This window comes from Eleutherodactylus coqui, chromosome 11 (assembly GCF_035609145.1).
Source record: "Eleutherodactylus coqui strain aEleCoq1 chromosome 11, aEleCoq1.hap1, whole genome shotgun sequence".
Classification (NCBI taxonomy): domain Eukaryota; kingdom Metazoa; phylum Chordata; class Amphibia; order Anura; family Eleutherodactylidae; genus Eleutherodactylus; species Eleutherodactylus coqui.
In genome coordinates this window covers 46,843,792-46,856,273 of record NC_089847.1, presented here as the reverse complement: position 1 = coordinate 46,856,273, position 12,482 = coordinate 46,843,792, and the positions used below count along the sequence as shown (strand labels likewise).

At 47.3% G+C, this 12,482-nt stretch overlaps 1 protein-coding gene across 1 annotated transcript; it reads left to right on the top strand.

Moving 5' to 3' along the window:
* Window positions 1–7,737: 7,737 nt before the first annotated feature.
* LOC136581714 (tigger transposable element-derived protein 1-like) lies at window positions 7,738–9,315 on the top strand. The gene has a single exon (XM_066582337.1). It carries the CDS (start codon window positions 7,738–7,740, stop codon window positions 9,313–9,315), a length of 1,578 nt encoding a protein of 525 aa, XP_066438434.1.
* Window positions 9,316–12,482: the final 3,167 nt, after the last annotated feature.

Genomic DNA, 12,482 nt, shown 5'->3' with positions numbered 1-12,482 from the left:
TAGATGCATAGATAGACATATAGATGTATATCTAGATAAAATAGATGCATAGATAGATAGACATAGCGAGACAGATAGATGCACAGATAGATAGATGCATAAATAGATAGATACATGGATAGATAGATGCATAGATAAATATAGAGACAGATAGATACCTAGATAGATATAGATAGATAGATAAATAAGCATAGATAAAGAGACAGATGCCTAGATAGATATAGATAGATAAATAAGCATAGATAAAGAGACAGATAGATACCTAGATAGATATAGATGGATAGATAAATAAGCATAGATAAAGAGACAGATAGATGCATGGATAGATAGATAGATAGATAGATGCATAAATAGATAGATGCATGCATAGCTAAATAGAAAGATGCACAGATAAATAGATGCATAGATAGATAGATGCATATTTAGATAGATAAACGGATACATAGAAAGACAGATAAATGCATTGATAAATAGAGAGACAGATAAATGCCTAGAGAGATATAGATAGATAAATAGACATAGATAGAAAGACAGATAGATGGATAGATGCATGGATAGGTAGATACATAGATAGATACACAAATAGATGCATAGATAGATAGATGCATAGATAGGCAGATAGATGTATAGATAGAAAAGATAGATGCATAGATAGATAGACAGATATATGCGTAGATAGCAAGATAGATAGATGCTTAGATAGGTAGATGCATAGATAGATAGACAAATAGATGCATGCATAGATAGATAGATGCAGAAATAGATAGATGTATGCATAGCTAGCTAGATAGATGTACAGATAGATAGATGTAAAGATAGACAGATGCATATATGAATAGATAGATGCATAGATAGATAGATGCATATAGGGATAGATAGATAGATAGATAGATAGATAGATAGATAGATATGCATGGATAGATAGACATAGATAGTGAGACAGATAGATGGATAGATAGATATAGATATGTAGATAGATGCATAGAAAAACATAGATTGATTGATAGATATATAGACATAGATAGAAAGATAGATGCACAGATAGATAGATAGATTGCTAGATGCATACATAGAGAGAGAGATGCATAGATTGATAGGAGATAGATGCATGGGTAGATATGCGAGAGAGAGATGAGACAGAGATTGATATGAGAGAGATGAGACAGATAGATAGATATGAGAGAGAGAGAGAGAGAGAGAGAGAGAGAAATTCACAGACAGACAGGCAAGATAGACAGATATTTACATAAAGAAAGCTGAGTGCAGAGTGCTTGTCTTGTCTGTACCGCCTCCTCCCGACACTATGAGCAAGTCATCAGTTCACAGCCCTCGCAAACCACAGTGCACTCAGTCAGCCCTCTCCGTGTAGGCCCCGCTCCTCACATGACCACCGTGCATTGTAAGCTTCTTCCCTACTGATTGCTCTCATTACCAGCTGCTCCCTCCAGCTTCTGCTATCACCCCCATCACTGACAGCATCCAATGCGGACCACACCACCCGCACCCAGCTTCCTACGCCACTGCTCCCGGTGACAGCTCCCTGCTCTTGCCTACTCATACTAACTGGGAGCAGGGAGTCTTTAAATTTCCCGGGCCTCCCAGGCTTCTGCGCATGACGTAATGATGCCAGATCCTGTAGGACGAGAACGCCGCAGGACATCGCAGAGGATGGGGGTGAGTATCCTCAGCTTCCCTTATGAATGGTGTCTATAACGTTTATTTTGTGTCAGTATATCAGTAGGTATGACTGCTTTCTGTGATTTTTGAATTTATACGTCCCTTTTCTATGATTAGTGGTACAATGGTTCTTTACTAGAGATGAGCGAGCAAACTCGTCCGAGCTTGTATTAGGGTGTTCGAGATGCTCGTTACTCGAGACGAGCACCACGCGGTACTCGAGTCAATAACATTTACTTCCCTGAAATGTAAGCCCCATTTTCTGGCCAATAGACATGCAGGGAAGGCATTACAACTACCTTCTGTGACTTTCCAGCCCTATCACACCCCCATGCAGTGAGTGGCTGGGGAGATCAGGTGCCACCCAAGTATATAAGGCAGCCCCACCCGCTGCTCGCCTCAGACAAATGCTGGCAGAGATTAGGGAGGGTGCTGCTTTAGTTAGAGTGTTGGCGTCTTCAAGAGCCCCAACGGTCCTTCTTAGGGCCACATCTCACTGTGTGCATTAGTGTTGTGGCTGCTGGGAGCAGTTTTGCACAATTTTTTTTTTTTATATCGGACGTGCAGGCTATAGTGTTCTCGGGCTGCAGTCTGTACTACGTAGTATAGGGGCAGTATTCGTGAGGCAGGGACAGTGGTAGTGTGGAATCCTGTCTAGAAGAACCCCAACAGTCCTTCTTAGGGTCACATCTTACCGTGTGAATTACAGTTGTTGCTGCTAGGAGCAGCTTTGCACCAAATTTTTTCTTTCATCTTGGGCTCTGCAGACTATTGCGTTCTCAGTCTGTAGCCGATTATACAGAGTATAGGGGCAGTATTGGTGAGGCAGGGACAGTGCTACTGTAGAATCCTGTCAACAAGTACCCCAAAAAAGCACCTGTTTAGGGCTATCTGTGACCGTCTGCATTTAACTCCGTGGCTGCTGGTAGTTGTAGTACCTCATTATTGCACAGCTAGGTGTGCTTGCAGTCTTCCGAATAATTTTTTTTCCTGGCTGCAGTTTGTGCTGTCTCACTACAACTGCAGGCCAATAAGAATTTAAACATTTTTTACACTGCTGTGTGTCTGCTGTAAACTGCACGCACGGTGACAGACCCCCATACAGGGAAACTCAGATAGACGCAATATAGCCTGCATTGCATTGCACAAAAATTACCAAAAAAACCTGAAAATCCTTACGGCTAGCTGTGACTCTCTGCATTTGACTGCGTGGCTGGTGTGAGCTCAGGAGTATCAGTATTGCATATTGCACAGCTCGGCGTGCTTGCAGTCTTCTGAATTATTTTTTTCCTTGCTACAGTTTGCGTTACATAAGCGCTGTCTCACTCCAACTGCACGCCAATAAGAATTCAAACATTTTTTACACCGCTCTGTGTCTGCTCTATTCGTAATCCACCATGCTGAGGGGTAGGGGTAGAGCTAGAGGACGTGGACGTGGGCGAGGACGCGGAGTTCCAAGTGAGGGTGTGGGTATAGGTCGAATTCCTGGTCCAGGTGAATCACAGCCGGCTGCTGCGGGATTAGGAGAGAGGAAAGTTTCTGGGGTCCCCAGCTTCATATCACAATTTTTGTGTCCACGCCGTAGACCTTTATTACAAAATGAGCAGTGTGAGCAGGCCCTGTCGTGGATGGCAGAAAGTGCATCCAGCAATGTCTCCAGCAACCTGTCTTCTACGCCGTCCACTGCTGCAACTCTGAATCCTCTCGCTGCTACTCCTCCTTCCTCCCAGCCTCCTAACTCCATGAAAATGACACATTCGGATGAGCAGGCAGACTCCCAGGAACTGTTTTCGGGCCCCAGTGCTGATTAGGAAAAAATGATTCCTCTCCCACCTGAGGAGTTTGTCGTGACCAATGCCCAACCTTTGGAAAGTTCCCGGGGTCTGAGTGATAAGGCTGGGGACTTCCGGCAACTGTCTCAAGAGCTTTCGGTGGGGGAGGAGGTCGATGATTATGATGAGACACAGTTGTCTATCAGTAAGGCAATAGTAAGGGCAGTAAGTCCGAGGCAGGAGCGCACGGAGGATTCGGAGGAAGAGCTGCTGGACGATGAGGTGACTGACCCCACCTGGTGTGATAAGCCAACTGAGGACAGGTCTTCAGAGGGGGAGTCAAGTGCAGCCGCAGGACAGGTTGGAAGAGGCAGTGGGGTGGCCAGGGGCAGAGGCAGGGCCAGAGCGAATAATCCCCCAACGGATTCCCAAAGCACCCCCTTACGGCAAGCCACCGTGCAGAGGCCAAGGTGCTCAAAGGTGTGGCAGTTTTTCACTGAGAGCGCGGACGACTGACGAACAGTGGTGTGCAACCTTTGTCGCGCCAAGATCAGCCGGGGAGCCGCCACTACCAGCCTCACCACCACCAGCATGCGCAGGCATAGGATGGCCAAGCACCCCAGAAGGTGGGACGAAGGCCGTTCACCGCCTCCGGGTTGCACCACTGCCTCTCCCCCTGTGCCCCAACCTGCCACTCAGATCCAACCCCCCTCTTAGGACACAGGCACGACCGCCTCCCGGCCTGCACCCACACCCTCACCTCCGCTGTCCTTGGCCCCATCCAGCTATGTCTCTCAGCGCAGCGTCCAGCTGTCGCTAACAGAAGCGTTGGAGCGAAAGCGCAAATATGCCGCCACGCACCCGCAAGCTTAAGCTTTAAACGTGCACGTTGCCAAATTGAACAGCCTAGAGATGCTGCAGTACAGGCTTGTGGAAACGGAGGCTTTCAAAATATGATGGCGGTGGCGGCCCCGTGCTACTCGGTCCCCAGTCGCCACTATTTTTCATGGTGTGCCATCCCAGCCCTGCACGACCACATCTCCCGCAACATTGTATGTGCACTCACCAACGCGGTTACTGGCAAGGTCCACTTAACAACGAACACGTGGACAAACACAGGCGGGCAGGGCCACTATATCTCCCAGATGGCACATTGGGTGAATTTAGTGGAGGCTGGGACCGAGTCAGAGCCTCGGACCACTCACGTCCTACCCACCCCCAGAATTGCGGGCCCCAGATCGGTGCTGGTATCTGCGGCGGTGTATGCCACCTCCACTAAACCTTCCTTCTCCTCCTCCTCCAACGCAACCTCTATCTCGCAATCAAGACGTGTCAGCAGCAGCACGTCGCCAGCAGTCGGTGTCGCGCGGCAGCACAGCGGTGGGCAAGCGTCAGCAGGCCGTGCTGAAACTAATCAGCTTAGGAGAGAAGAGGCACATGGCCCACAAACTGTTGCATAGTCTGACAGAGCAGACCGACCGCTGACTTTCGCCGCTGAGCCTCCAACCGGGCATGGTCGTGTGTGACAACGGCCGTAACCTGGTGGTGGCTCTGCAGCTCGGCAGCCTCACGCACGTGCCATGCCTGGCCGACGTCTTTAATTTGGTGGTTTATCGGTTTCTGAAAAGCTACCCACACTTGTCAGACCTCCTCGGCAAGGTGCGCTGGGTCAGCGCACATTTCCGCAAGTCCAACACGGATGCTGCCACCCTGCGGACCCTGCAAGATCACTTTAATCTGTCAGTGCACCGACTGCTTTGAGACGTGCCCACACGGTGGAACTCTACGCTGCACATTTGGCCAGGCTGTATGAGCAGCGTAGAGCTATAGTGGAATACCAACTCCAACATGGGCGGCGTAGTGGAAGTCAGCCTCCTCAATTCTTTACAGAGGAGTGGGCCTGGATGGCAGATATCTGCCAGGTCCTTGGAAACTTTGAGAAGTCTACCCAGATGGTGAGCGGCGATGCTGCAATCATTAGTGTCACCATTCCTCTGGTATGCCTGTTGAGAAGTGCCCTGCAAAGCATAAAGGCTGAAGCTTTGCGGTCGGAAAAGGAGATGGGGAAGACAGTATGTCACTGGATAGTCAGAGCACCCTCATGTCTATATCTCAGTGCGTTTTGGAGGTGGAGGGGGAGGAGCCTCAGGAGGAGGAGGCGGAAGAGACAGCTCGGCCCACTGCAGAGGGTACCCATCCTGCTTGCCTCTCATCTGTTCAACGTGTATGGCCAGTGGAAGAGGAGGAGGAGGATCCAGAAAGTGATCTTCCTAGTGAGGACAGCGATGTGTTGCTTACAGGTACCCTGGCACACATGGCTGACTTCATGTTAGGATGCCTTTCTCGTGACCCTCACGTTAGACGCATTCTGGCCACTACGGATTACTGGGTGTACACACTGCTCGACCCACGGTATAAGGAGAACCTTTCCACTCTCATTCCCGAAGAGGAAAGGGGTTCGAGAGTGATGCAATACCACAGGTCTCTGGTGGACAAACTGATGGTAAACTTCCCATCTGACAGCGCTAGTGGCAGAAGGCGCAGTTCCGAGGGCCAAGTAGCAGGGGAGACGCGGAGATCGAGCAGCATGTTCAGCGCAGGCAGGGGAACACTCTCCAAGGCCTTTGCCAGCTTTATGGCTCCCCAGCAAGACTGTGTCACCACTCCCCAGTCAAGGCTAAGTCGGAGGGAGCACTGTAAAAAGATGGTGAGGGAGTACGTAGCCGATCGTACCACCGTCCTCCGTGACGCCTCTGCTCCGTACAACTACTGGGTGTCAAAGCTGGACACGTGGCACGAACTCGCGCTGTATGCCCTGGAGGTGCTGGCTTGCCCTGCAGCCAGCGTCTTGTCAGATAGGGTGTTCAGTGCAGCTGGGGGAATCATCACGGATAAGCGTACCCGCCTGTCAACTGACAGTGCTGACATGCTTACACTCATAAAGATGAACAAAGCCTGGATTTCCCCAGACTTCTCTTCTCCACCAGTGGAGAGCAGCGGTACCTAAACAATCTTTTCGCTGCAACCGCAGATGAAAGCAGTCTTCTCTATCACCGTAAAAAAAGGGACATTTACCTTTGTCAATCTGTCTATGATATTAGTCCTCCTCCTCCTGCTCCTCCTCCTGAAACATCCTGTCAGCACGCTGAACTGCCAATTTTTCTGCGGCCCAAAAGGCTCATATAACTTTTGTCTAACAATATTTCGACTTTTCTAGCTGAAGCATTGAAACTTCAACGTGAACCAATTTTTTTAACAGGGCTGCCTCCAGGCTCAGTTACAAATTAAGACACAGTAAGCTAAAATATTAATGGGTTTCACCTGCCCTCTCGGTTGAGCAATTTTTCTGGAGTACATTTGTACTGTTGGTACAGCAATTTTTTGGGCCCTCGCCTACACTGTAATCCAAGTAATTTTTCTGACCTTCACCTACACTCATGGTACACCAATGTGTCAGGGGTTGGCCTTCTCTTGCTACAGAAATGTCACCCGGGTCTGCCTGCCTATACTTCTGCCACAGTAATGCTACTTCTGCGACAGAAATGTTACTTCTGTCTGCTTATACTTCTGCTCCTGAAATGTTACAGGGGTCTGCCTACACTGCTGCTACTGAAATGTTACTGGGGTCTGTGTATACTGCTGCAAATGAAATGTTACTGGGATCTGTCTATACTGTTACTACTGAAATGTTAGTGGGGTCTGTCTATACTGTTGCTACTGAAATGTTACTGGGGTCTGAGTATACTGCTGCAAATGAAATGTTACTAATGCTAGGCTATGCCTATACTGCTGCTACGGAAATGTTACAGTCGTCTGCCTATACTATTACTAGTACTACTCAAATGTTACTGGGGTCTGTCTATACTGCTGCAAATGAAATGTTACTGGGGTCTGTCTATGCTGTTACTACTCAAATGTTACTGGGTTCTGGCTATACTGGTGTAAATGAAATGTTACAGGGGTCTATACTGTTACTACCGAAATGTTACTGGGTTCTGGCTATACTGCTGAAAATGAAATGCAACAGATAGTCCCCGACATACGAACATTCGAGTTACGAATTTCAGTACATACGAACAAGGTTGTCCTCAATCGCCTAAGGCTAATTCGCATGGCGGCAGAGTGGTGGCAGTAGCGAGCAGGAGCCGCGCCTGCCGTAAACGGTAGCTATCTCTTACTGTACCCACGTGGTTTCAGTACAACGAGTGTTGTGAACTCCAAACATGTCGCGTGCCAAGCGCAAAGGAAGTGGTGATGCTGAATTTCTAAAAAACACCAGGCCATCACGATGCAAACAAAGGCTGACATCATAAAAAGAGTGAAGCGTGGTGAGAAGATGTCTGATGTTGCTAGCTCATACCAGATGAATCGTTCTACCATCGATACAATTCTGAAGAGCAAGGATAGGATCATGGAAGATGTGAGAAGTTCAGTGCCTATGCACTCTACTATTATTAGTAAGAAACGTGGAAAAGTGATAGAACTTGAAAATCTTCAGAGCATTTTGATGGAGGATTGTCATCAGAAAAGAAAGCCACTAAGCTTAATGCTGATTCAAGAGAAGGCTTTAAGTCTTTTTGAAGATGTAAAGACAAAATATGGGGAAGAAGCAGCAGATGTGACCTTTACTGCAAGTCATGGATGGTTTAACCGCTTCAAGGCACGTAATAACCTCCATAACATAAAGGTGACAGGAGAGGCGGCAAGTGCAGATACGGTAGCAGCCCAGGAGTTCCCTGCTACACTTAAGGAAATTATCAAAGAAGGTGTGTTTTCACCTCAGCAAATATTTAATGTTGACGAAACAGGCCTTTATTGGAAAAAGATGCCAGACAGAACCTACATCAGTAAGGAAGAGAAGTCTATGCCTGGCTTCAAACCCGCAAAGGACAGATTGACGCTACTGCTTGGCGGAAATACCGCAGGAGATATGAAGATCAAGCCATTGTTAGTGTATCATGCTGAAAACCCAAGAGCCCTGAAAAATATAGCTAAGGCCTCACTTCCTGTTGTGTGGAAGAGTAACCGAAAAGCCTGGGTCACTCTTGCTATGTTTCAAGACTGGTTTTATCACCATTTCATTCCCGAGGTGGAACGGTACTGCCGGGATAAGAACATTCCCTTCAATATTCTTCTCCTTTTAGATAATGCAACGGGCCACCCTCCTTTTCTAGATGACTTTTATGCAAATGTGAAGGTAGTTTTCCTGCCACCCAACACTACCTCCCAACTCCAGCCAATGGACCATGGGGCCATTGCAACCTTCAAGAAATACTATCTCCGTCGCATGTTTCGTCAGGCACTGAAGGCAACTGAGGGTGAGTCTGGGATGACATTGCATGAATTTTGGAAGAACTTCACTATCTATAATGCCATAAAGAACATTGATGCTTCATGGCATGAAATTACCACGGCCACCATGAATGGGGTTTGGAAGAAACTGTGCCCCATGTTTGTCCACAATTCCCCTAGTTTAGCGAAGCTACAGGCAGAAGAACAAAATGTAGTCGACAACTTAGTGAGCATCAGCGAGAAGCTTGGCCTTCATCTTGAGGAACAGGACTTCCATGAATATTTTGCTGTGCACAACCAGGAGCTGACAAATGAAGATCTCATGGAACTGGAAAACCAGAGGAAGGAGGAAGAAAAAGAGGACGAACTGGAAGTGGAACCGGCACCGAAGCATTTCCAGACCAAGATGATGGCAAAGGCATTTCAAATGATTGAAGACTCTCTGGCACTCTTTGAATCACAGGACCCAAATGTGGAACGGTACACCAAGGTTGCAGCATCTGTCCACGATGCACTTCATTGCTACCGGGCCATATACGATGAGAAAAAGGCGGCTACCACCAGGCATTCTTAGACCGGTTCTTTAGAAGGATGGAAAGATGCGATGAGTCTCATCATGATGCTGAACCAGTGCCATCGACGTCAGGTGTTACAGCATCCATGCCAACATCTTCTCACCCTTCCTCTAATGTTGATGTCCCATTACCACTGAGTGCTGATAACTCATCCTCTCCAATTGTAGATGCATCATTGTCTCCCATTTCTGCTGCTCCACCATCGCCCAACGTCTCCTCCACTTCCAGTCAGTAATTTCCCACAGAAAGCCAGTCCATGTACTCCAGCTGTGTCACCTTATCAAGGTAAGATCCTATTTTTGTTACTATTTTTACACCCAACGATTCTATTACTTGAATGTGCATTCAAGTCATGGAATCGGACATACGAACAAAATGGACTTACGAACAGGCTCCTGGAATGGAACCTGTTCGTAAGTCGGGGTCTATCTGTACAGGGGCCTGTCCATACTGTTACTACGGAAATGTTACTGGGCTCTGCCTACGCTGATGCTACTGAAATGTTACAGGGGTCTGTCTATACTGCTGTAAATGAAACGTTACTGGGGTCTGTTTATACTACTGCAAGTGAAATGTTACTGGGGTCTGTCTATGCTGTTACTACTCAAATGTTACTGAGTTCTGGCTATACTGCTGTAAATGAAATGTTACAGGGGTCTGTCTATATTGTTACTATGGAAATGTTACTGGGCTCTGCCTACGCTGATGCTACTGAAATGTTACAGGGGTCTGTCTATACTGTTACTAATGAAATGTTACTGGGGTCTGTCTATACTGCTGCAAATGAAATGTTACTGGCGACTGTTTATACTGCTGCAAATTAAATGTTACTGGGGTCTGTCTATGCTGTTACCACTCAAATGTTACTGGGTTCTGGCTATACTGCTGTAAATGAAATGTTACTGGGGTCTGTCTATACTGTTAGTACCGAAATGTTACTGGGCTCTGCCTACGCAGCTGCTACTGAAATGTTACTGGGGTCTGTCTATAATGCTGCAAATGAAATGATACTAATACTGGGCTATGCCTATACTGCTGCAACGAAAATGTTACTGGTGTCTGTCTATACTGCTGCAAATGAAATGTTACTGGCGTCTGTCTATACTGCTGCAAATGAAATGTTACTGGGGTCTGTCTATGCTGTTACTACTTAAAGGGGTTGTCCCGCGGCAGCAAGTGGGTCTATACACTTCTGTATGGCCATAATAATGCACTTTGTAATGTACATTGTGCATTAATTATGAGCCATACAGAAGTTATAAAAAGTTTTTCACTTACCTGCTCCGCTGCTGGCGTCCTCGTCTCCATGGTTGCCGTCTAATTTTCGCCGTCTAAAATGGCCTAATGGCCAAATTAGACGCGCTTGCGCAGTCCAGGTCTTCTCCTGTTCTCTATGGGGCTCCGTGTAGCTCCGTGTAGCTCCGCCCCGTCACGTGCCGATTCCAGCCAATCAGGAGGCTGGAATCGGCAATGGACCGCACAGAAGAGCTGCGGTCCACGGAGGTAGAGGATCCCGGCGGCCATCTTCACCGGTAAGTATAGAAGTCACCGGAGCGCGGGGATTCAGGTAAGCGCTGTGCTGTTCTTTTTTTCAGTCCCTGCATCGGGGTTGTCTCGCGCCGAACGGGGGGGGGGGGGGGGGGTTGAAAAAAAAAAAAAAGCCGTTTCGGCGCGGGACAACCCCTTTAAATGTTACTGGGTTCTGGCTATACTACTGTAAATGAAATGTTACAGGGGTCTGTCTATACTGTTACTACGGAAATGTTACTGGGCTCTGCCTACGCTGATGCTACTGAAATGTTACAGGGGTCTGTCTATACTGTTACTAATGAAATGTTACTGGGGTCTGTCTATACTGCTGCAAATGAAATGTCACTGGCGTCTGTTTATACTGCTGCAAATGAAATGTTACTGGGGTCTGTCTATGCTGTTACTACTCAAATGTTACAGGGTTCTGGCTATACTGCTGTAAATGAAATGTTACTGGGGTCTGTCTATACTGTTAGTATCGAAATGTTACTGGGCTCTGCCTACGCAGCTGCTACTGAAATGTTACTGGGGTCTGTCTATAATGCTGCAAATGAAATGTTACTAAAACTGGGCTATGCCTATACTGCTGCAACGGAAATGTTAATGGGGTCTGTCTATAGTGTTACTAACTTACTACTGAAATGTTACTGAGGTCTCCCTAGACTTCTTCTGCAACATAACTGTTAGTGGGGTCAGCTTATACCTTTGCAACAGTAATATTACAGGAGACAGTGCGTAGTATGGGTGCACTACATTTTCCCATCGCGGTGACAGAGTAGCAGCAGGCACATATCCTTGGTGGAAGCAGGCCAGCTGAGAGCCACATACTCTCGGTCTGATTTTGGACTGATTGAAGAGGCCTTAACTTGTGATCATCTTTGGGAGTTCCTGACAAAGATGAGTGGCATAGCCAGAAACTTGCTTTGCTAACACTTTGCAATGTTCAACAGAAAACATAAGAATGAAGCCTTTCCATATTTATGATTGCGATGAGGAGGAGTGCCGACTTTTAGTTCCTAGAATATCCTTTTCATTGCTATCGAATGTCCCTCTTGTCTCAGAAAATACAAGCTTTTCCATATAGCTGTTGTTGCTTCCGCTTGTATTCTGTGGCTTTACTTTTGTCCAGTGGCTCTTAGACGGATCTGAAGGTTTAATTTTGCCCATGGAGGCAAAATCCACGGTGGAGGCCCGGAACCCAACCTGAACCTGGGCCCGCTAACGTGCTTTCCATCAAGACTATAGCGGGTCCTGGTCATGCTGTCTTGGCCTTGTAATGCCACCTCCTCCTCCCGCTTGGGGTCAGGGGGTCAGCAATGCGCATCATGTATTGGGATACAGTAATGTACCGTCGGTGGGTTCCAGGGAGCCGCCCATGCTGTGGGTGCACACAGAATTCCCAAAGCTGAGTTGTACCTGCCTGTGACTATTAATTTAAAAAAAAACCCGTCTGACTGGGGCATGCAGTGTGGGCCGAAGCCCACCTGTATTCTATCTCACGTTAGCTCTGCTGTCCGGGGCACTGCAATGGGATTCATTTATGAACGGTTGGAGGCTTCCTGGGACCCACCCATGCTGTGGATGCACACGGAATTCCCATTGCGGAGTTGTACCTGCCTGTGTCTATTTATAAAAA

Bases quoted from the DNA above. Each gene is read 5' to 3' on its own strand.
- LOC136581714 (XM_066582337.1), top strand. From the start codon at position 7,738: ATGCAAACAAAGGCTGACATCATAAAAAGAGTGAAGCGTGGTGAGAAG.